Source organism: Sphaerodactylus townsendi, linkage group LG15 (assembly GCF_021028975.2).
Source record: "Sphaerodactylus townsendi isolate TG3544 linkage group LG15, MPM_Stown_v2.3, whole genome shotgun sequence".
Lineage (NCBI taxonomy): Eukaryota > Metazoa > Chordata > Lepidosauria > Squamata > Sphaerodactylidae > Sphaerodactylus > Sphaerodactylus townsendi.
The window spans coordinates 12,884,814-12,909,808 of record NC_059439.1 but is presented as its reverse complement, the minus strand read 5'-3'; the positions used below and the strand labels follow the sequence as shown (position 1 = coordinate 12,909,808).

The window sequence follows — 24,995 nt, the reverse complement described above, 5'->3', positions numbered from 1 at the left end:
GCGCATGCCCAAGACACTTAGCCTTGATTGGCTGATGGCACAGACGGGAGAATCACGGTGGGTTAGGATTCCCAACGATACCAGGTTTGTCCTGTGTTTATATAATGGGAAGAAGGGGCAGAGCTGGAACAGACACAAGTTGAACACAGGAGCCATGGGGGGTTCCAGGAAAACTGCAGGGGCTATCCTAGGTTGATTCCACCAGTGGGGAATCGACCTATGAATAATATTGACATTAGCCTCTTTTCGGACAAAAAATCCACATATACCTACAGCGTAGCAGCCACACATACTTCACTACCAAAGAAGCTTCCACTATGCACAGTCACCATGCTGTCTGAATATGGATTATGTGTGCATTCTGCATGCATATACAGCTTTGGCATGTGCAGACCAGAATCCCTGAGGTCATCTATACGTATTGAAGCTGTACCTGCATGTAACATACTTGTATTGCCCTGTTCAAACTGTGCGGCAACTGTGAATACTGGAGTGATGTTCACACTGCATTTTTGGGTTTTTTTTTTAAATTGTGAGTACAAGTATTTTAAACAGCAAACAAGTTACTAACTTGATTCAAATACCAAACAGTCAGTAAGAGTTAGTAATATTTACAGTATATTCATAACAAAAAATTATTTAAAAACAGATTACAAAACAGATTATTGATACAAAATTAAAAGACTTCCGAATACTTCTATATGTAAGACTTCTATATGTAAAAAATAAGACTTCTATATGTAAAAAATAAGAAAAGAGGAAGATATTTCTACATAAATTCAATGGAAAGCTCTATAACCGTTGTTTTTGAACATATTGAAATCATATTTGCCAATTATTCTATCTTGTTCTAATTTATAATCAAACATATCATACACCTTAGCTAATTTGGCCAATACAAGCATTTTAATTTGCCAATTTCCAATACAGTGGAACCTTGGTTTTTGCCGGTAATCTGTCCGGCAACACTCGGCGAAAACTGAAACCGGTGAAAACTGAAGCTACGCTGTTTGTGCATGTGCTCCGCAAATGGAGTAGCAAATTTACGCAAACGGCCTAGCCGAAAGCCGAGGCACCTGGCGAAAACCGAGGCAAAAAATGGCCGGGGGCAACCGGCGAAAACTGAAACGGATGAAAACCGAAGGCTATGATTACTGAGGTTCCACTGTATTTGAAACAAACTTATCTGTTGGAATAACATATATTGAGTTTCAGTTAGTTTCAAGTCTAACATATTTAATAAGTATCTTACGCTGCATTTCTGAAGTTCTTGTTATGTCTGAAAAGGGCTCGAGCCTAATCTAGGACTGATAAAAAGAGCACGGGTATTGCAACGTTTCCCAACGGAAGTCTGATTACGTTTATTTACTCCTTCCCGATCTTTTAACCTAATTAATGTTTTGTGTAAATACCAATTTTACTTTTTGCTAACGATCCCCAGACGTGTGCAAACTTGATGTACAGTTCCTTTTAGAGGCAGAAGGATTGCAATTCCTAACTGACAATTTTGTCTAAATAATTAGTTTCGGCTTTAGTGCGTTGTGCCCGCTGATGCTTCGCTGCTTTCAGAATGGGTCTCGTGCTAAAAACGAACCACAGTTCTGTGTCATGAAAAGCTGAACTGAGCGGTGTAAAGTATAAACATTAGACAAATGCTTCTTGTGCATTATTTATTCTGTGGTTGCAACTCATTGGGGGTCACGTCCACAGAGGACAGGTCTGCCTAATGCGTTTTAATGGACGGTAAACCCATCTTCTGAGCAGCTAAGATTCTCACATTCATGTCTTCGGAGATAGCTCCTTGAAAAAAAATAGGGAAACTATATATTGCTGGAATTGGCAGGACAAGTTGAGTACAACTGTGTATTTTTTGTGCTGAAAAGAAGAAGAAGCGGAGGAGTTTGGATTTATACCCCACCTTTCTCTCCTGTAAGGAAACTCAAGGTGGCTTACAAGCTCCTTTCCCTTCCTCTCCCCACAACAGACACCTTGTGAGGTAGGTGGGGCTGACAGAGTTCAGAGAGAACTGTGACTAGCTCAAGGTCACCCCAGCAGGAATGCAGGAGTGTGGAAACACATCTGGTTCACCAGATATGCCCCTGCCACTCAGGTGGAGGAGTGGGGAATCAAACCTGATTTTCCAGATTAGAATCCACCTGCTCTTAACCACTACACCATGCTGGCAAGGTGCCCAGGATCGGAGCCTGCAGAGCAGACATTCTAGGGCAACCTTCAGCAAATGGTGGCAGGGAGAATCCCTTCAGCTGCACATGAAATGTCGGGCGCAAGCGGAGGGTGAAACTGACCAGAGAGCAAAATGGTTGAGCGGGGAAAAAAGGATGTCTCCTGAGCTCTAAATTCTACAGAGCCAAGCAAGAAACATCTTGCAGCAGGCGGCTTAGGAAAAAAGGATGCAATTTAAAGCATTCTCAAACAAGACACCTTGAACAGAAATAAGGCGTCCTGAGGATGTCATGAGGAAAAAAACTGTCAGAATGCCTTCCCAGGACGCCTTTTTAAAGGTCCTCAAGACATCTTATTTGTGCTGTGTGGAATGGACCAAAGTTGCCCAGAACATTCCCACAGATTGTGGTCCCATTTTACTGTATTTTGAGCTGCACTATTGAAAGATCTTCAACTTTCCCAAACTCCAATTCCCACAATTCCTGGAATTGCAAAAGAAGACTTTGTGCATATATTCCAAGGCATCTGAATTCACCCTGGGCTTGAAAACTGTGCTTCGTTCCAGCTTTCTTGGGTCTGTTGGCCTCTGTGCTCGGGGGATCTCCCTTGGTGGTTTCTGTCAGAGGGCACCAGATTTGTAGCACTGAGCGCAGCCATCTCGAAAGCAGAGAGCAATAAACCAACCAGCGTTGCCCATTACAGACTACGCCGGATGCCCATAATGAAACATGTTCAATAAAAGGTGCTTAAATGCAGATTTGCACATTAAAACCCTGCTGTGCTGGGAAGGTACACAGCAGCTGAAGAAAGCAGATGGGTCAGCAGAGAGGGGAGGGGAATGATACAGGGATGCTGGAGGCAAAGGAGAAACGAGACGCAGGAGGATTGCCGGGAAGAAGAGCAGGGAAAGCAGTAGCAAAGGAGAACAGGGACGCTTGGTGCCAAATAAAGGGGGGGGAGGGACCCAGAAGGGCTATTTCTGTTGCAGCAAAGGATGTCACAGAACAAAATCTGCAAGGATCCTCCGAAAGGTTATATCAAACAGGAAGCATTAGAGAGAGCCAGCATGGTGTCGTGGTTAAGAGTGGAGGACTGTAATCTCGAGAACAGGGTTGGATTCCCCACTCTTTCACATGAGGCCTGTTGGGTGACCTTGGACCAGACACAGTTCTCTCAGAACTCTCTCCACCCATGCAGAGACAGGCAACAGCAAACCACCTCTGAACGACTCTTCCCTTGAAGGCCATACGGGGTTGTCATAAGTCAGTTATGGCTTGACAACGCTTTACATACACAAGCCCAGGGGCAGGAACGCTTCCTATTCCACTGGCATTTAAATCACGGCATTAAACTAACATTCCTTATATCAGTTCATAGAAAATTGAATATACTTCATCAAGTCACCCTTTCAAATCATCGCAAGCGAGACTGGCTGTATTGTTCCCCCATGCCTACGATATTCTACACTTCTGCGATCTTATTTTCCATACATTTGGTATGAATTAAGGTAATAAAGAGTGTTAGTTGAATCGGGTGATTTAAATGACAATGCATTAGACTGTATATAGATTTTTATCCTTGCCAAAAATGCTCTCGCTTTGAACGCCTAGGGCACTTAATTCCTGAATAAATCTTTGGAGAATTATGTGCGGTTCCTCACTCCCCAAGTTGCTAGAAAAGATCTCCCATATCAGGGCTCAGGTTGGAAAATGTTACATAGTCAGAGAATGGTTTTGATAGCTCAGTGAGACCAGGGCCAACCCAAGGTTTTTGCTTGTCCTGGGAAAATTACAACTTGGGCAACTGCTCCCCCCATTCAGTAGAAGAAGAAGAAGAAGAAGAAGAAGAAGAAGAAGAAGAAGAAGAAGAAGAAGAAGAAGAAGAAGAAGAAGAGGAGGAAGAAGAAGAAGAAGAAGAGGAGGAGGAGGAGGAGGAGGAAGAAGAAGAAGTAGTAGTAGTAGTTTGGATTTATATCCCCCCTTTCTCTCCTGTAAGGAGACTCAGAGGGGCTTACAATCTCCTTTCCCTCCCTCCCTCCCTCGACAAACACGCTGTGAGGTGGGTGGGGCTGAGAGAGCTCCGAAGAGCTGTGACTAGCCCAAGGTCACCCAGCTGGCACATATTGGAGTGCACAAACTAATCTGGTTCCCCAGATAAGCCTCCACAGCTCAAGTGGCAGAGTGGGGAATCAAACCCAGTTCCCCAGATTAGAGTGCACCTGCTCTTAACTATTATTATTATTATTATTATTATTATTATTATTATTATTATTATTATTAGTAGTAGTAGTAGTAGTAGTAGTAGTAGTAGTAGTAGTAGTAGTAGTAGTAGTAGTCTTGATAGACCGCCCAACCCCCGAAGGGCTCTGTCATGCTGGCTCTGAGAAGTTGAGAATAAATGTTTTTCTTACTAAGCCCTCAAACGGGGTTGCCAGGTCTGCCTTCCTGGCTACCAGTCAAATATGGGGGCGGGGGGGGGGGGGGTTGCCAGATCTTGGCTGGGAAACTCCTAGAGATTTGGAGATGCAGCAGGGGAGGCGGACAGGGACCTCAGTGGGGTACAAGGCAATAGCATCCATGCTCCAAAGCACCCATTTTCTCCAAGAAAACTGTTTCTCTGGCCTGGAGCTGACCTGTAATTCCAGGAGATCCCCAGTTTCCACCTGGAGTCTGGCATCCCTAACTCAAAGAGAACACTGTAAAAATAGAAATAGACAAGCTCTTCAAATGCCTTGCATGTTGCAGCATGGGAAAGCTGCTAGGGCAGTGATGGCGAACCTATGGCACGGGTGCCAGAGGTGGCACTCGGAGCCCTCTCTGTGGGCACGCACACACAGAGTTCGTCATGTGGGGGGCAGAGTTCGTCATGTGCCCCCCCCCCCCCACATCTAGGCTGGCCTGGGTCACTGAGCACGACGTGCGCACACTGCAGTGAGCAGGGAGGACATGGCTGGTGGGCCTGGTGCCTGTGCTCCGGGTGGCTGCTGCCCAAGGGAGGGTGGGCACAGAGGAGGCAGAGATGCTAGAGAGGCACAGATCAGTGCATGCAGGACTTGCTGGACAGGGCTGGCCCCTGCTCGAGCAGGTGGGGCGGAGGAAGAGGGAGCCAACCGTTTTTTTCTAAACTGAAACCTCAGCATTCAGGTTAAATTGCCGGGTTGGCACTTTGCGATAAATAAGTGAGGTTTGGGTTGCAATTTGGGCACTCGGTCTCAAAAAGGTTCACCATCACTGTGCTAGGGGGAGAAAGCAGAAGCCCTTTCTTCTCCTGGGACAGCATTCCGTCAGCTGTTTGGGCTCTCAATTGTTTTTTGAAAGCCTGTCCCCCCACAGCTGCTGTGTGGTTGCAAAGAACCCGAGTGAGGTCCAGGAAATCTGGAAATCTAGACCTAACTCTTTTTTAAAATCTGGACCTAACTCTTTTTAAAAATCTGGAAATCTGGACCTAACTCTTTTTTTTAAATCTGGAAATTTGTGGACCTAACTCTTTAAAAACCCTTTCTGAACTCATAGCTTGGCACCGAGTCAGGACTTCTACAGTGTAAGAATTCAAATGTGAATGCTATGGTAATTTGTTTCCCCGCCTTGATACTGTCAGCTATAGTTGTTTTTTTAGAACTGTGTAAACATATCCATTTCAATTTTTTTTTAATTTGCAGCTGCCTTTCCAAAGAAAACCTCTGCCCAGGGCAGCATGCTAAAGAAGTCTTTTTTATTGTCAAATAGATTATGACAACAATAAAACAAAATGTACAGAAATAGATAACAAATATTACAGAGCAGACAAATAAAGATGCCCAAAGCCAGAATAAAAATGAACACAGTCCTGTGGGAAGCTGCTTAGTAGAGGCCCTATTGAAATGCATGCACATCTGTAAACTTATTTATTTAGTCCTTGCATAAGCGCATGACTTTGTGCTATCAGTTGTAATCTGACTGTGAGCCCACCTGTATGTGTAGTATTTGGTCTGTTCAGATCATCCCACTGAGTGGTGCTGGAAGCAGGTCTGGTATGTTACAAGAAGAAGAAGAGTTGGATTTATATCCCCCCTTTCTCTCCTGTAAGGAGACTCAAAGGCCCCTTCTGCACATGCAGAATAATGCACTTTCAATCCACTTTCATTGCACTTTGCAGCTGGATTTTACTGTGCAGAACAGCAAAATCCACTTGCAAACAATTGTGAAAGTGGATTGAAAGTGCATTATTTTGCTTGTGTGGAAGAGGCCAAAGGGGCTTACAAACTTTTTCCCCTCCCCCCCACCACAAACACTTTGTGAGGTAGGTGGGGCTGAGAGAGCTCAGAAGAACTGTGACTAGCCCAAGGTCACCCGGCTGGCATGTGTTGGAGTGCACAGGCTAACCTGAATTCCCCAGATAAGCCTCCACAGCTCAAGCGGCAGAGCAGGGAATCAAACCCGGTTCCTCCAGATTAGAGTACACCTGCTCTTAACTACTACGCCACTGCTGCTCCATTAGGGGGGAAGGAAGATAAGATCTCCTTCACGCTCTCCCCGCTGCTGTACTGTTCACAAGCACAAGGATCATCCCCCCCAGCCTGCATCCTGGCCAATTGAGTGTCGTTACAATGGTCAATAGAAAACAAAGCAAGGTCTGTATTCCGCACAACGGAACGGACATGCGGCTTGCACAGCATTGCTTTAAAGTTCATAAACAAGACATGTGATCCAAAGGGAGCCTCCAGAGTCAGTTTCCAAAAGGTGTTAAGGCCTTTAAAGGTTTCCGAGTTCTGAAAAATTGCCCCAGTCTTAAATGGGCAAAACTGCACTGCAGCAGGCTCTCTTCCCACTGCTGTTGCCCCTACTGTGCTGCTTTATTTTCATGCACCCGTGTTAAAAGCCCTTCTGTCCACTTCTCATTTCCCCGTCTTTTCCTCTGAAGCAGGACACTATTGCTACACATTACATGGAGCAACTAGCAAGGTAATGGTGCTTCAAGACATGTTTAGTAGAAGCTGCAAGAGAAGGAAACCTTAGGAATTGGGGGAAACTACCCAGGAGTCCAGCTCCTTTTCTTACCTTTGTGCTGTTGAGATCACACTGGTGTGTGTTTGCAAACCATCCCTGTCCATTGGTGCATTGGTTTAGATCAATGTTCCGGATTTTAACATCCATTCTCACGACCCCCCTGGAACAGATAACACAAGTGGTTAAGCATAAGTCTCTAAGAGGGTCGAGGTGAGGGAGGCAGACTTGTTGAAAATTCAGTTTTCCAATTCCAGTTTTGTGAGTGCAAAGCCCCTCAAGGAGGAAAAATAACCCCTTCCCCAGGCTGTTATTTTGGGCTTGGAAAACATTACGTGCGTGCGTGCGTGCATTCGTACATGCGTGTGAAAGACTCTTGTGGACGATGGGCCCACAACACTGGGGAAATAAGTTTCCCACAGCCAGATAGAAGCTGTGGGGAACTTATTTCCCCAGTGTTGTGGGCCCATCGTCCACAAGAGTCTTTCACACGCACGCACGCACGTAATGTTGAGAGTTGGGTTGAAGAAACCCCAAACTAACTTGAATCCAAATGGGTCATGTAGGTGGACCTCAGAACTGATAACCAATGTTGCTGTGGTCTGCTGCTATGCATAAATGTCCCAAAGAGCGGCCTACTCGTGAGCAGTGTAACAGCTGGCACAGGGACACTTTGAATGCTGCTGAGTCTGCTTCTATGATTAGAAAAATTGCAATGTGCCTCTTTCTTCTTATAGGAGAAGTAGCCACGATAATCTTCTTCCTCCAGAGGTTAATTTACACGTGCAAAACCAAGCGGAGGATCTTGAACATTTGAGCACTTATGGATTTTCTAAGAATCTCAGTTGTTTTTTTTTTTTAAAGAGCAATGTTCTCACCCTTGCTTGGATTTTTAAGCCTCACTGATTAAGAGAGATGGGTGAGAGAATAGCAGATTGCCTCAGGCCACCCAGTGAGTTAATGGCTGACGTGAAATGTGAATCAGGGAGGGATTTCGCAGCTCTTTCTGTCAGCTGCTATGTGTTATGCTCCCTCTCTCTGCTTATCCTTCTTTTGAGCAGAGCATTGTAACACTCTTTCCCAACTGCTTCCCAATGTCTAAAAGACTGCAGAGTGTCAGGCTACCTGGACGTCTTGTCAGAACTATGGGGCCTTCTTGTCGGTTGCTCACTGGTACTAAGTCACCGGTACTTTTAGGCCTAGCATCCAAAACAAGTTGGAGGGATTAATCCCATCCCAAATCACTAGTGTTCAGTTAGCACCTGGGAAGGGCTAGGTTTAAATTCCTGTCCTCCACGTAACTAACCAAGTGAAGTTGGGGCAGTTAGTCTTTGACTAATCTACTGTGTGCAGTTATCAAGAAGAGCAAGTGGGGAGTGTGCCAGGACTAACACCTGGCAGTTTGGGGTGGGGAAATATCTGGAGATTTTGGAGATGGAGCCTGGAGGGGGTGTTGTTTGGGGAGGGGATTCAGTGGGGTACAATCCCACAGAGTCCACCTTCCAAAGCAGCCATTTTCTCCACAAGAACCGATTTCTGTTGCCTGGAGATTAATTATAATAGTGAAAGATCTCCACCCACCACCTAGAAAGCCAGCGTGGTGTAGTGATGAAGAGCAGGTGGATTCTAATCTGGAGAACTGGGTTTGATTCCCCACTCCTCCACCTGAGTGGCAGAGGCTTATCTGGTGAACCAGATGTGTTTCCTAGATTCCTGCTGGATGGCTTTGGGCTAGTCACAGTTCTTTGGAACTCCCCACCTACCTCACAAGGTGTCTGTTTTGGAGAGAGGAAGGGAAAGGAGCTTGTAAGCTGCTTTGAGTCTCCTTACAGGAGAGAAAGGTGGGATATAAATCCGAACTCCTCCTCCTCCTCCTTCTCCTTCTTGAGGTTGTTAACTGAGGATGCCAGCCACCAGGTGGGACCTGGGGATCTCTTGCAATTACAGCCCATCTCCAGATGCAGATATCTGTAAAATGGCTGCTTTGGGTAGTGCACTCTACGCCATTGGGCCCCACTGATGTCCCTGTCCTCCCCAGGCTCCATTCCCAAAGTTACAGGGGTTTCCCAACCAGGGTTGAATCCTCACGGACAATTAATCGCATGATACTCATGCGAAATATCCAGGTTTCAGCAAGAACTTCCCACCACTCAACCACTGAACACGGACTCATCCTGGTTCTGGCGCTTCCACTCCTCCTTATCACGTGTTTTTTAAGAACCTGCACGAAAATGTACCTTTTAAAAAAACACGCGCCTAATTCAGATCGGTGGGGAGGTTTGGGATTTCAATCTAGATTTGTTTTTCCCACTGTTGGCAGTGACGTGAAGCTTTCCAGCCAATCAGAGTGCACAAATTGTGCACAGCCCCTTTTTTTGTTTCGCGTTGGTGGAGGCTACGTTGAAATGTGGCTGTGTGGAACGTGATTTCTGTGCCAACTGTTAACTAAAATTCGACTTTTGTGCCAGCGCAGCTATGTGGGTAAAGAGTGATGAAGCCTTAACCTAACAGCTACCGTTCTATACACGCATGCATGTGGTGATGTAGCTGCGCAAAAAATTTTTTTTAAAAAAAATTCCCATTCCAACACAGCACAACAGCCAATCGGGACAGAGCTGGCGAGCCAATCGCGTGTTCGTGGGGAGTGTAACATTGTTTGAATCCATGATAGGCATCGATGTCTTCACTAGAAACACACTGCAGTGGGGAGGGAGAAACCGTGATGAAAAGGTGCTGTTTCTTTTGAAACCTGGTTGTATTTGAATTTAATTAATCAGTGGAGATTTGTCCCAGGATCTGGCTGCCCTATCCCCCCATTCCCACCAGCGACCAGCGGGAACCTAGCGCGAACCATGTATGCAACCTTGAGATTCTTACAGGAAAGGCAGGGTAAAAGTATATCAATTCAATCAATCAATCCATCCATCCATCCATCCATCCATCCATCAATCAATCAATCAATCAATCAATCAATCATGGTATTTCCCACATTAAATTTCCACTCTGGGTCCAAAACTTCAGCAACCTATAAGAGCCGTGGAGCATTCTCCACAATGAAGAATTCCATAGTATTGATCTACCCATGTTTTAAAATTCAGGGTCTTTTTTTTTATGCTGTAGAATTTAAGATGATTTTAAACAAGCATAGCAGACCAGCCAAAACAATGCTGAGCTTTTCATACTTTTGCTAGGTTTCCTCAAATTGGGGTGGGGATACATTATTATATGTGTGTTATTGTGACCCATTTTCTACAGGGAACAGAGAAGCTGTTTCCTAGCCACACGCCCCTTCCCCACTTAAAGCCGTCACCCTTTCCCCAAAAGAACTCCCTGGGCTTTAACAGTTGTGTGCCAGGCAGGCATAATTAATAACAATTAACAATGACTTACTACCATCATTATCATCATTAACGATAATTATCTTGGCAAATTGTTGTTATTATTACGGCTTATGTCACTTTCCTTTCAGAGAGCTGTGCTCGATCGGGACTCTTCGGCACACTCATGGGATAGCTCTTCCTGACCACACTACCTCAGGCAGTATGTTGGGAAGGTTTCCACATTTGCATGCTCTCCTGCCCTTAAATGAAATAAGGCGTCTTGCACAAAGCAAAACAACATTGCAAGGAGAGGCATGCTAAAGCAGGGGTAGGGAACCTGCGGCTCGAGAGCCGCATGCGGCTCTTCTGCCCTTGCACTGCGACTCCACGAGCCGAGCCACCGGCTTCATCCTTGCCTGCCCTGCAGGCAGCAGGACGGGCGCACCAACTGCCTGCGGCTGACTGGGCCGCACCGCGGGCTTCCCCTCTCGCTCGCCCCATTCAAGCGGGGCGGGTGCTTTCCCAGCGGCCGGCGAGGCCGAGCCGCTGGCCCCATCCTTGCCCGCCCTGCAGGCAGCAGGGCGGACGCATCCATGCGCTTCTCAGAATGAGTGGAGTAAAAGGTTTAAAAAACCCAATATATATAGTGTTATCTTTATTTTAAATGTCAAAAATTATTTGCGGCTCCAAGTGTTTTCTTTTCCCGTGGAAAACGGGTCCAAATGGCTCTTTGAGTGTTAAAGGTTCCCTACCCCTGTGCTAAAGGCTGATAGCCTACAGGTTAAGCCTGGGGAATTCCCAGAGTTACAAGTGGTCTCCAGTTGGGGAGGGTCCCTTCCCTCCCCAAAACCTGCCCTCCTCAGGCTCTGCCTCCAAATCCCTAGGAATCTCCAAGACTTGAGCTGGCAAACCTAGGTCTGTATTGTCGAAGGCTTTCACGGCCGGAATCACTGGGGTGCTGTGTGGTTTCCAGGCTGTATGGCCGTGTTCTAGCAGCATTCTCTCCGTGTTCTAGCAGCATTCTCATCTTCAGATGCCAGCCACAGATGCAGGCGAAACGTCAGGAGAGAATGCTGCTAGAACACGGCCATACAGCCCGGAAACCACACAGCACCCCAAACCTAGGTCTGTTCCTAATCCTTCTCCTTGATCTGTGAATGCACATTATTTACATGGACAAATCTTCAAAAATGCAGCTCTCCCTCCTATTGCCTGAAGTGGTACATTTCAGGAACGGTTTTACCATTTGATTGTGCTGAATTGCTGCCTTAAGAGCTGATTCTGCACAGGCAACACAAACGGGTTAAATGAATCCATATGGCCTTGCGCCGCCATTTGCATGGTGGGTGCGGGGGCCATCAGGGATTGCTGGGTTCCCAGCGGCAGGAGGCAGCATGGTTCGCACAGGAAACATTGTGTTTCCCTGTGAACCATGCACCTGAGAATCCCTTTATCAAGAATCCTCCTGCTGGAGAATCCCCTGCCTGAGAATCCCCTTGTCCAAAAATCCCCCCACCAGAGAATCCACTCACTCACCGACTTACTGGCACAACATGGTGGCCACCTTGAAAATCCACTCTAATGGTGGCCACCTGGGGAGTCCACCTTAATGGTGTGTGTGGAATAGTTCACACAGGCAAGCAGGAAGTGTTCTTCAACCTGGGTTGAAGAAAAAAGTTCAGCCAAATAAAATGACCAGAAGCGTTGGCGGGGCAAATTGTGCAGGAACTTTCCCCCCATAACACTTTTTTCAACCCCCTGAACCTGTTATTTTTGGCCTGTGTGGAATCACCCATAGTTAGGTCTAAGCCACAGCGATTTGCCCAAGACCATATCCTGTCTCTGAAGCAGTAGCTTTCCATATAGGGTTGGCAGATCCAGATTTGGGGTTGGAGCATGAAGAGTATAGGGGCCTCAGTAGGGTACAAGGCCATAGGGTCTGCCCTCCAATGAACCATTTTCTCCAGGGAAACTGATCTTTGTAGTCTGGAGATGAGCTGTAATTCTGGGGATCCTCAGGCCCCACCCAGAGGCTGGTGTCCCTATTTCCATGTCCCTATAGAAAACCATCCCTGTTGAATCTCTGTCTAGTAAAGGGACATGAATCCTGACACAAACAAATCATATACTGCGATTCTAAATCAGAGGTGAATGTCAGTGTCGACTTGTAGGTTCTTAATTAGCTTCCTGGTCATTTCCTCCTTCTTCCCCAATTCCTGGCAAAATATTTTTTTCCATCTATGCATGAACTCAAAAGCTTCAGACAACCACTGACGGCCAGAGGCTGTTTTCAAATGAGGATGTGAAATAATGAGCAACAGGGGAAGTTGAAAATTTATGCAGATTTCACCCTTTTCTCTTCTGAGTAACCAGGGCCATCTTAACACACGGGAACATTGAGCAGTTGCCTGAAAGCCCCACAAGCATAGGGGCCTCATATGACTTGCTGTCAATAAATAAAACTTATACTATACTATACTAAACTATAAATATACTATACTAAACTATAAATATTTGTTACTGGGAAAATGCATATTGAGCATGTGTTTTACGAAAGATAATGAACAATATTAATGTTGATTTTTATGTTAACAAATGGACATTGGCATTCACCTCTGATTTAGTATCATGATCATCTCTACATACGCACAAGTATGTATGTGTACCTATCTCACACACTGTTTTGCCCTGGGCCCTATAATGCTGTTAAGACATTGTGAACAACCATAACAGGACCAGCTACATACAAAATGGATTTCCACAATCAGATTCCCCAATATTTAATTTAGCCTTAAAAAGAATCTGCTGGGTGTGAGCTGTTGGTTTGGCCTACAGGTAGGGTTGCCAACTATTGGTTGAAAAATTCTTGGAGATTTGGGGGTGGACTGTGGGAGGGCAGGGCTTGGAGAGGGAAGGGCCCTTAGCAGGGTATAATGTCATAGAGTCCACTCTCCAAAGCAGCCATCTTCTCCAGAGAAGAAGAGGAAGAGGAAGAGGAAGAGGAAGAGGAAGAGGAAGAAGAAGAAGAAGAAGAAGAAGAAGAAGAAGAAGAAGAAGAAGAAGAAGAAGAAGAAGAAGAAGAAGAAGAAGAAGAAGAAGAAGAAGAAGAAGAGGAGGAGGAGGAGGAGGAGGAGGAGGAGGAGGAGAGGAGGAGGAGGAGGAGGAGGAGGACTAATAGCAGTAGTAGTTTGGATTTATACCCCACCTTTCTCTCCTTTAAGGAGACTCAAGGTGGCTTACAAGCTCCTTTCCCTTCTCTTCCCACAACAGACACCTTGTGAGATACTGATCTATGGTCTTCTGGAGATCAATTGTAATTTTGTGAGAACTCCATATACCTCAGGTTGGTAACCCTAAATCTTGGGGCCATTGTCTTGCACCAACCCAAATGCTGTCAATTCTGCTGTTCAGTTGTAGGGTGGAATGAAGCTAGAGAACCAAAGCATAACTGATGCGAACCCTGTATGACCATGAACAAGGATGGAATAGCTTACATATTTGTCTTAACTCTGGGACACACAAGCAATGGACAGAAAGCATTGCGGGTTGCTCACTTAATGTGGGGTTGGGAGACTGCCTTTTTCTTGAGAATTTGTGAACCCAGACAAGCAACCACCAAAGGGAGGGCTGACACATATAGAACGCAGTGAATCAGTACACGGTCCGAACCCTGCGACTGATTATACACTGCTATTCGACTCCTTTGGAGCAGAGATTTCTGGACTGATGTGCTTGGTGCTATGATGCCACAGATCCTGAAAGCCCCTGGGTTGATGAGAGTGAGGAAACCCTGATGTGTTCCCAAACTTTGGGGGTTCCACTTCTTCCGGTCTCCCCTTCCCCTTGCAGGCCTTTCCAGGGGAATCTATGGCCTGCTTTTGCAAAAAGCACAAAAATATTGATATAACACAGAAATATCCCTATAACACAGAAATATCAAAATTAAAAATTTAAAGGCTTTAAAAACTAAGCTGTGACGACCAAGAATTACCCAGAAGAGGGGGTGTGACTCAGGTCCCTTCTGCACATGCAGAATAATGCACTTTCAATCCACTTTCACAATTGTTTGCAAGTGGAATTTGCTATTTCGCACAATAAAATCCAGCTGCAAAGTGGATTGAAAGTGGATTGAAAGTGCATTATTCTGCATGTGTGGAAGGGGCCCCAAGGAGAAAGCCAAGGAATCCTAAAACACGGAAGGACATTCACCATGGAAAGAACTGTCCATTCAGAAGAAGAAGCAGACAGGAAATAGGTTCACAGAACAAAGAGATAAATTGATGGGCCATTGAAAAAAATGAGACTGGGAACAAGAAGGTTTTTAATCAGTGCTGACCTTAGATTTTTCACTGCCTGAGGTGAATAACTATGTCCACCTAACACCCTTGCAAGCCCACCAAGTTTCCTGAGGCTGTACCCACACACAGTGAAATGAGACTGTGAATGAGGGCACAGAATAGATTGTATGCTTTCAGACTGCCAACTGGAGGTTGGGAAATTCCTGGGGATTTGTGGATGGACCCTGGGGAAGGTGAGATTTAAGGAAGGGAGGATCCTCAGCAGGGTATAATGCCATGGAGTTCACCCTCCAAAGCAGCCATTTTCTCCAGAGGAATTCCTCCCTGTAGTCTGGTGATCAGTTGTAATTCTGAGAGGTCTCCAGGTTCCACTTAAAGACAGCAGCCCTATAAAATGTTTCCCAGCCTTTTAAATCAGCCTCCCTGCTAGTTATACTTGCTGCCGAAACAAATGGAGCACATCGGGGCCAGGATTCTAGGGCAGCATTTTTGCCTTCTGTGTTAGCCTTCTATTTGCAACAAATTCATTAAAAAAAGAATGAATGAATAAATAAATCCCCTTAAAAGAGAGCAGAGAGACCTTGGAAGGAATAAAATGGGAGGCACTATGGCAGCAATGTCTCACTCAGCAACAAGTTTGTTAAAGGTGCTGGTAAGCTAGCAAGGCTGCAAGATGGTGACCCTATCTTCCCATTCTTCGCTATTGCTAGAGTTGCCAGCCTCCAGGTGATAGCTGGAGATCACCCACTGTTACAATTGATCGCCAGCCGACAGAGATCAGTTCACCGGGAGAAAATGGCCACTTTGTAAGGAGTGACATTATACCCCATTGAAGTCCCTCTCTAAACCCACATCCATCAGTCTCCACCCCAAAAATCCCCAGCTGGCAAACCCTAGCTGTTACCCTTCTTGCACCTGACTGGTCACCTGCTGTGCCAGTGGAGAATCACCTTCAAGAGGGTGTTGCTTTAGGGCAGTGCTATCTTGAGCAATATGGTGTTGCCAAGGTAACCACTTTGAGAAACCTGCCAGCGCCATCTTGGAGTGGCCTGTCACCCCAGTTGTTGTAACCTGTGAAATCAGTGCCCAGAATGGTTGTATTGGGTAAAAATGGCTCTCCTTAGAAACTGTTACTTGTACTCCTGACCTGAGGTGAGTTTCTTATCTTCCAGTGTTTCATCTTCAGTGCCTTCTGGAGTTCTGGCAGTTTTGATTTGTCTTGTGCCTTGGGATGTCAGCCTCCAGGTGGGATCTGGGTATCGCCTGGAATTACAGCTCTTCTCCAGACTACAGAGATTAGTTTCCCTGGAGAAAATGGATGCTTTTGGGGGTGGACTCTGCCCTGGGATTTCTGTCCTTCCCAGTCTCCATCCCTAAATCTCCAGGAGTTTCCCAAACTGGATCTGGCAACCCTATTTGTGTCCCCTGCATCCCAGGGGCCCACAAATATCTCTCACCAAAAAAAATATAGACCTGTGTGTAGACGAGCATCACGGATGTTTACCAAAAAGTTAGACTGGGCTCTTTCCTTAAGCCACTATAAGGGCAGTCAGCCCCTGGTGATTGGCTTTGAAGCCAGAAATCATCAGTCAACATTTATTTGTTCCAAAATGCTGATGGAGGAGGGAGCATGAACGCCTGCATGCAGAAGTCCACAATCTTTTTCTGAGGTAAATTCAGATGAATTTAATTTAATTTTTAATTTTATGGATTTAGTTCATTTCTTTGCCACCTCTGCAGAAAAGCTGGCCTCAACAGAAGAGGCAGTGGCAAGCGACAGGCTGGCCTTCCAAAGTTGCTGCCCTGCAAACAGGTACTATGCAAAGCTACCCGCAGAATTCTCTGTTGTGACAAGTGGAGATGGGGGGGGGGGGGGGGGGGGCCTAAGGGGGGGGGGTTTAGGGAGGGGAGAGATTTCAGTGGGCTATGATACCATAGACTCCACATTCCAAAGCAGTGAACTGATCTCTGTCACCTGGACATCAGTTGTAATCCCAGGAGATCTCCAGACACCTCATGGAGTGTAGGGTTGCCATGCCCACTGGAGGAAGGGGAACTCCTGCTCCTTCCACTACTGCCTGGCCTCACTCCTCTGAGCAGCAAGAAGAAAACTGGGGGCAGGGTTTGCTCCTACTGATTTGACATTATTTCCAGTAGAAGGCTCAGAAGTGAGGTCACTTCCCTCTAGTACTGTAGGAACTTAGTAAATCTCTACAGTATTTACCACAGAGTTTTGAGGACTCATAGACAGTGATGGTGATGACATCAATGATATTTTCCCTCCCAGGCTCTGCCCCAAAACAGCTCCCAGGAATAGCCTAGCAATCGTACCAACAAAGGTCAAGAGGAAGACAAGAAGGCTTCTATATTAGTTATCATTCTGCAGAAAGAAGAGAACAGTTGTTTAGGGTGGCCTTTTTTTTAAATAAAGGGAACATCAAGTAATTTTTCAGTATTTGTGGAAATATTCTTGGTATTTTCAATTATAGTTATTATCAGTTTATCATCTTCACTCTATTTATTGTATTTTATAATTATGGCAATCCATAATTCTGAGAAAAGAGGTATCAATTATGTAAACAAACCAAACTATGACACACTCAGTCAATTAAAATTAACAATCAGCTATAAATAAAAACAGTAAAACATGAAACCATTCAAAATGAACCAAAAACCAGTACAAAATGAACATGGCAACAGCAAAAAAAAAGAGATGCCCCTCCAGTTACCAAAAATGATAGAACTATAGATGAGGCCAGTAAATGAAAGGCTAAAAAAATACAGGCAGACATCAATTGCCCTCCCAATAAGTGCTACAAAGAAGAAGAAGAGTTGGATTTATATCCCCCCCCCCCTTTCTCTCCTCTTGCAAAAGAATCCTCAGACAATCCTGACCGCAGTGTTCACACACATAGATTTAGGGGAGGAATTGGATGGTCTGAAGTGTTGAATGTCCACTAAAATCTTATGAAATGACTTTCTGAGATCTCGGCGGCCGAGAGGGTATCGCTAGGCAACCACAACAAACTGAACATTCCAAGTCTTAGTTTCTATCACTCAAGGATTGGGGTGGGGGAACAGGAAAAAAAACACATAAAAGAAGGGAAGGAAGAATGGAAACAGGGAAAGAGTAAACTGACAAAGAATAAACTGACAAAGAGGACAGGAAAATGTAGATAAGTAGGTTTCCCTAGACCATGATGCTGGCAGGGGATGACGGGAACTGTAGTCCATAACATCTAGAGGGCCACGAGTCTGACACCTGTGCCCTAGACACTCAACCATGCAAGCAGAGAAAACAGGCACAGGCGAGCTGACTCCAGTTCCTGCTTCCATGAGATTACCAAGGGGTCCACATGAGGCAGATGTGCAGACTGCCCATGCACACCTTCTGTCCCCATGATCAGCAATGCTTCCAAACTAGCATTGCTGATTAGGGGGGAAATGGGATGTATAAAAGCACTTCCTATGCATGTTCACCCCATTCAAATAACTCGGGGATAGTGTGTGGAAGTTTGGAAAGGAAGTGGAGAAAGGGGAGAAGCTATGGGGGCTGCCATGGAGAGGGGAAGAGGCAAGAGTGTAAGGAGGGGGATTCAAGGGAGAAATGCGCCTTCATGAGTCTTGTGTCTGTTATCTCATATTCCCAGTGGAGGCTCAGAGCCAGAACAGACTGGCTGTTTAAATAATCAGGGCAATTCTTAGTGGACCAGTAGGCAGAGGCATAGCAAAGGGGAAAAGCGCCCGGTGCACTAGGGCGTCCCCCCCAGAATGCCCTCGCCACACACCCCCACAGGGGCATGCCAGGTGCATTGCCGCACCCCGCCCCTTTGGAGCTACGCCTCTGCCAGTAGGGCTGCCAGCTCTGGGTTGGGAAATACCTGGAAATTGGGGGTGGGGGTGGAGCCTAGCGAGGTATCAAGCCCCTGCCCAGATCTTAGCTCTTTCCTGGTTCTTGCTATGAGACTATGGGTATCATGAGAATCCTTGGCTTGTTTTGCTGTTTGTCCCATGTTTGTGTACTTTTGCATTAGACATGCAGAAACTTTTCTCACCTACGAGACAGTTAGCTCCTGGCCCTTACCTTTGTTTTGGCCTTGGAGACTTTGCGCAGCCTGAGAACATTTCCAGTGATTTCACCTCACTGGGATAACAAGGGCAGAGCTGGAGGGGTGTTTGGGGAAGGGCTATTAACCAGAGTTTATATAGAGGGATTCAGGTCCCTTCCGCACATGCAGAATAATGCACTTTCAATCCACTTTCAATGCACTTTGCAGCTGGATTTTACTGTGCGGAGTAGCAAAATCCACTTGCAAACAATTGTGAAAGTGGATTGAAAGTGCATTATTCTGCATGTGCGGAAGGGGCCTCAATTCCAGCAAGACTTGCTTGTATGCTGTTTGCAAGTGTTCCTGACCATAAACCACTTTCTAAAACCAAGAGTCTGGTTATTGCAGGGGGATCCTGACAGGAGGGTGGGTTTGGGGAGAGAGGAACCTCAGCAGGATGCAGCTAGGACTTGAAGAGCTTCCGGTTCCATCCAGACTGAAACATGAGAAACAAAGAACTTTGACCCAAATCTTACTCAGCCAGCAGAGTTACTTCCAAAACATCATCCATTGCCAGCACATCCTTTGTAACCTTCCATTTAAATGATTCTACTTCATGAATCTATTTTCTAGAGCCGTGCAGACGCACCTCTATCTCACCTTCCAGATGGAGGATCAGTCAAAACTGTTCTCCACTGGAGACAGGTTTCAAAATCAGGATTATTCAGTTATTTTGCCTACGGAAGTGAGAATCAGGCAAACTATAACCAATCCTTTCTTCCTTCATATCGTTTAGAAGATATCAATGTACCAACTGTTATACAGTCTGGTGAAAAGCATCAAATAGCAGACACCAAAAAAGAGTCCTCAGTTTATTAACCTAGTTTACTACCAGTTTTTCCGACTGGAACCACCGGGGTTCTGTTTTAGGCCTTAATACCCCCCAAATGTCTGTACTATAAACTCATTGAATTTATGGGGAAATCAGTAAATAAATAATTTATATTTTGACGAAAGAAGAGGCAGTGCCTGCTCTGGCCTCATGAAAATAGCAGCTGGGGTGTGATTGGGGCAGTGGCCACCACTCAAGGCGAGTGGTGGCTCAGTTGTAGACATTGTCCATCCAAACGCTTGCACGTGGATTACCATCTTTATGAAGAAGGGGCAGTGGTTATGAAAGCACAGGGCTTGTTCTAACTGCTGCTGCTGAGGACTATAACAGACTTTCAAGATTACCCATGCCAGATAGGCAGGAAGTGATGTCACAGAAGCAAGACAGGCCTTTTCTTAGGCCCAATTTAATTTCCTACCTCCAGAGGCGGAGCGAGGGGAAACTGCACCTGGAGCGCGTGCACACCCTGGACCCCTGCTGCAACGGCATCCGCCCCTGCCTTGCCCTGCCCCGGAACGCCCGGTCATGCCCCTGCCATGCCCCCTCCACAGCCCAGCCACGCCCCCTCTGCTGCTCCACCTGGTACGTTGTGCCCCACCCAGCCCTGTTGGTGCTACGCCACTGCCTGCCTCTGAGACAGCACAGCTGACCTAGAGTCACTTAGTGTATTCATGGCAAGCACGAACCTTTCTGTTTCAAGGTTTTTGCTTTTATGTAAGACCAGCTTCCCACCGCTGTCGTGTTACCAATGTTCCCAGCCTAATAACATACGTGGACTTATTTGCAAGGCTGAGCTGGCATATGGTCTGTCTTCAGAATGTCTACCTGACAATGTCAGCATTTAAAATGGAGCTCTTAAATATAAGCCCTACAGGCACCATCAGACATAATGTACAGATCTCGGGTCACTATCAGGCCCCTTCTGCTCATGCAGAAGAATGCACTTTCAATCCTCTTTCACAATAGTTTGCAAGTGGATTCTGCTATTCCGCACAATAAAATTCAGCTGGCAAGTGCACTGAAAGCGGATTGAAAGTGCATTATTCTGCATGTGTGGAAGGGGCCTTAATGTGGACAAGGTACATTGTACATTGCAGCTGCAGTTTGGGTCAGGGATGCCCAGATGATCTAACCTTTCAACCCCCACCCCCACGGACTTTCACGATTCAGAGCCTGGCTTATGGCAGTTCAATTAGTATTTTATCAGCTGTGTCTTCGCAGAAAGTAAGATTCTCAGGATTCTACACCACATCGGTATGTTGTGAAATACATATAAGAGATAGCGGACATGGAAATTCTACAGCATCCTCTTCCTATGAAAGTTAAAAGGAAATGTGTTCATATTTCAGAAGTATGGATTGGACCCAGTTAGCTTTCTTCCTCAGTCTCACCTAGTTCCCTTCCTGACCACTGGCCTCAAACTCACATGGCTTTTGGTGCCCCCCCCCCCCAGTCTAGGCTTTTTGGGTGGTTAAAGGAGATCCCAGCAGAAAAGCTCATTTTTCAACCAGCAGAAATACTCATTTGATCCAGAGCCCAATGAGTTGGACTCAGCCAATTTTTTTTCATTCAGTCTTACTTAATTCCCCCACTTCATGCTGCCACTGTCCCATATGGCTTTTGTCCAAGGAAGTTCCATGCTCCTCCCCCCGCCCCCAGTATAGCCTCAAAGGAGACCCCTCCTCAACAACTCCTTCTCTAGTCAACTGATCTCAGCTCTAGAGCCTTTAAAAAAACCCTTAAGCTCAAATTGGGAACCTATAGTGTAACATCAGCAGAAAAAGGATGCTTTGGGAGTGTACAGAACTGCCCTTCTCTTATCTTTGTTAACTTGCCCACACTTGGGAATAGAGGAAAGGGGTTTCTAGGCCAGGAGGCAAGGCTTTCAAGCAGAGTTGGGCACCCCGCAGACTTACAGTACAGGCTTGTAAAATTTAATGGGATTGTAAAGTTTCCTGGGTTTCCTGTGGTGAGCAATAGTCACCTTCCATGAACAATTAGGTAAGGTTTGTATGCTGGAGTCATCCAGTCAACTGTTCAGGTGGTTGCTTAGGTCATTACTTTGTAAGTGGTGGAAAGTGCCGTCAAGCCGCAGCCGACTTATGGCGACTTCAAGGCAAGAAGCAGACAGGGGTTTTTTTTGCCATTGCCTGCCTCTGTGTAGCAACTTCCTTGCTGGTCTCCCATCCAAGGACTATCCAGGGCCAACCATGGTTATCTTATGAGATATCCAGGTTAGGGACTTTGTGGGGCAGAGCTAAAGCAGGAGAAATTAGGAAGGAACTTTTTCCCCCCTTTCATGGCCTGCTTCTTCAGTAATGTAACAGTAAAAGGTAAAGGTAGTACCCTGTGCAAGCACAGGATCATAACTGACCCACGGGGTGAAATCACATCACAACGTTTATTAGGCAGACTATGTTTACAGGGTGGTTTGCCATTGCCTTCCCCAGTCAGCTATACTTTACCCCCAGCAAACCGGGTAGTCATTTTACCGACCTGAGAAGGATGGAAGGCTGAGTCAGTGTTGAGCCGGCTACCTGAAACTGACGTCTGTTGGGATCGAACTCAGGCTGTGAGCAGAGATTGGACTGCGGTACTGCAGCTTACCATTCTACACCACAGGGCTCCATAATGTAACAGTTAGCGGGGAAGAAAAGGTCCCAAAAGGTACTTTGAGCCAGAATTCAGCAGGGCTCACCCAGGAACATATGAAATCACACTGAGACATGTGTTCAGAGCTTTGACATCACCACTGAGTTCAACCCACTGTAACCTGGGATTGGCTCTTGGGTCTTCCATATCAGACATCTGGACTTTGTCCCGGGCAGGCCTGGCTTCCAGTGCTATAAACTCTGGCTTACTTGACATTGAATAGAGTTAAGTAGTGGTTATGTAGCAGTGAAGAAAAAGCTCTCTCTACACGCTCAATGGATCATTACTCATTTATTATTGTTGCTGTTATTAATAATAATGGTCAACATTTTATTATTGCTAACTTCTGAGACAGAATGTTTTCTAACACTGCTAGAACAGCCAAGTGGCCTGTCCAGTAGGATATAAATATTGGCAATAAACTATTTATTCAGACTCTCTACACATTATCATCCCTCATGTTTCCCTTCCCCACTCACTTGAATTCTGGTTTCAGGTCAGGCTTGAGGCCGTAGAAGGAAGAGGAGAGTGTGACCATCCAGTTGGGAAGGAATTTCCCATCCTCACATTCCAGGAAAGGTGGTGACCACTTGACATGGTCTGTATCCATCACATAGCTATCTCCCCGGCTCCATTTGGGAGTGTCCAGGGTCTTGAGATCATTGCTGAGGATTCGCTTGTAGAGCTTTGGGGCTTTCTGAAACCGGAAGAAGTTGTACCACTCATTTTCCCAAGTCAAGTTCCTCAGACTTTCCGCAAAGGGTGAGAGATCCTGGAGTAGTATCTCATTGTTCTCCTTGGTGGCCTGGAGCATCATCTGGGGCTTGGAAGACACCGGGTGTGGGTCAAAGGTCAGAATGGCTCGGTATACTTGGGAATCTCCTTCCATGACACTTCTGACCAAAGCATGGTACCATTCCACATCCTCATTCATGCTAGACTCACGGATGTCGTTGGTCTGGAATACCATGTTGAGGAAATTGGTGGCATGGGCCAGGGTGTCGATAGCGTTGCGCAAAGAGGAACGCAGGGCTGGAGGTGGACTAGAGACCTTCCCCACATCCCTCATCTCAAATCTCTGAGTACAGTTGGCTTGTGAGAGGCGCACTGTGTCCCCAGAGTACAGGAAAGCCACTGCTGCTTCTGATCCCTCAGGATCGGCCTTATCCAAGTTTAAGGTGGGCATCCAGGTGAAAGATGAAGCCAGAGATGATGAGGAAGGGGGCATCCAGTCCTTTGGCTTGGGTGTCCTGGCCTTGGATGGAGCTGAGCGTTGATGTTGAAAGATCCCGGTTGCCCACAGGAGTTCCAGATGGAAGCACCAGAGAAGAAGCCCCAACAGACCGATCTCCATGGCTCAGCAGAAGGCTCCCCCAAAAAGCCAGAGTCATCTGGCGGAGATCATTTCCAGCTACAGGGAAGCCCTCCTGGGAAGCCTTGATGCATCTGGTGGGGGATCAAGAGATCCTCAGGAGGTGCAGCAGGAAAACCAAGAGAAGTGGAGAAGGAGGCTGTCCATCTCCAAGCGGCAGGTCCCCAAAGAACATTGGCACACTCACGGGGAGGTGTTCTCTACCTTCTTTTAGAATTTGGAGGACTTTCGCTCTCTGCCCCTCTCGGTTCCTCGTTCTCTCTCTCTCCCTCTTGCTTCTTTCCTCCCTGGCTGGTGATGGAGCAGACGTCACCAGAATATGAGCAGCTGCTGGCACTGAACCCCCCCTGCCTCCCCCCTCTTCGACTACTATTATACGCCTGGGCTTTTAAATCTCTGCAGATCCACACATACATTCATGCACACACATACATGCACACACAAACACACACACATAGAGGCGTAGAGCTCTATCACTTGCTAATGCAGGGGAAGGAGAAATCCCATGTAAGGCCAGAGAGGGAGGGAGGGAGGGAAGCTGGAAGCTGGAAGGGAACCGTGTTTGTCTCTCCCTTTCTCTCTCTCTCTCTCTCTCTCTCTCTCTCTCTCTCTCTCTCTCTCTCTCTCTCTCTCTCTCTCACTTTAGTTCCATTAGGAGATATAGGTCTGACAGTGATGCAAGCAACCAAATCCCGCATGGAGCGCCATGGCAACGGGAAATTTGTCTTCCCACCTCACCCCTCCCTCTCTCTCCCCTCTTCGCCTTTATTCCCCTCCTCCCATTCATCAGCCTGACTAACACTCTGATAGTCATTTATAAGGTCACCTACTGCCTACTGATGTTCGTATCACACTGCTCGATATAATTAACTGTTCAGGAACCGGGGAAAGATGGACGAGAAAAGGAGGATGGAGATATTTCAAACAGGGTGTTCTGTTCTAGAGTTGTCTACAGGCCAAGATGAGGCAGGGAAAGGAAATGGGTGGTGAGAATTGACTCCAAGGAGATAAGCTGGACCTTTTCTTTCTTTTCTCTTTCTGAGTTGCATCAAAAGCAGCATGGCCTGGTTTTAAGATCACCAAGCCTCAGCCACCGAACCTCTTTCCACCCCCAGAACCTGGAAGAAAAGAAACTGTCATCAAGAATGGCCTTGACCACATGCAAAATGAATTTTCATCACCGTAGACTAGAATAACAGCAGTTCACCTGGTAATTCCAGATGGGTATCCACGTTCTTCTAGAATC

The 24,995-nt window shown here is 46.3% G+C and overlaps 1 protein-coding gene across 1 annotated transcript in view; it reads right to left on the bottom strand.

Moving 5' to 3' along the window:
• GPR179 (G protein-coupled receptor 179) overlaps window positions 1-24,230 on the bottom strand; it is a 72,126-nt gene extending 47,896 nt beyond the window's left edge. The window contains exons 1-2 of the mRNA XM_048517813.1: window positions 22,857-24,230; window positions 7,221-7,329 (exon numbers count right to left, since the gene is read on the bottom strand). Coding sequence (XP_048373770.1) covers window positions 7,221-7,329; window positions 22,857-23,731 — 984 coding nt within the window. The 5' untranslated portion in view covers window positions 23,732-24,230. The remainder of the gene's footprint in view (window positions 1-7,220; window positions 7,330-22,856) is intronic.
• Between the last annotated feature and the right edge of the window lie 765 nt (window positions 24,231-24,995).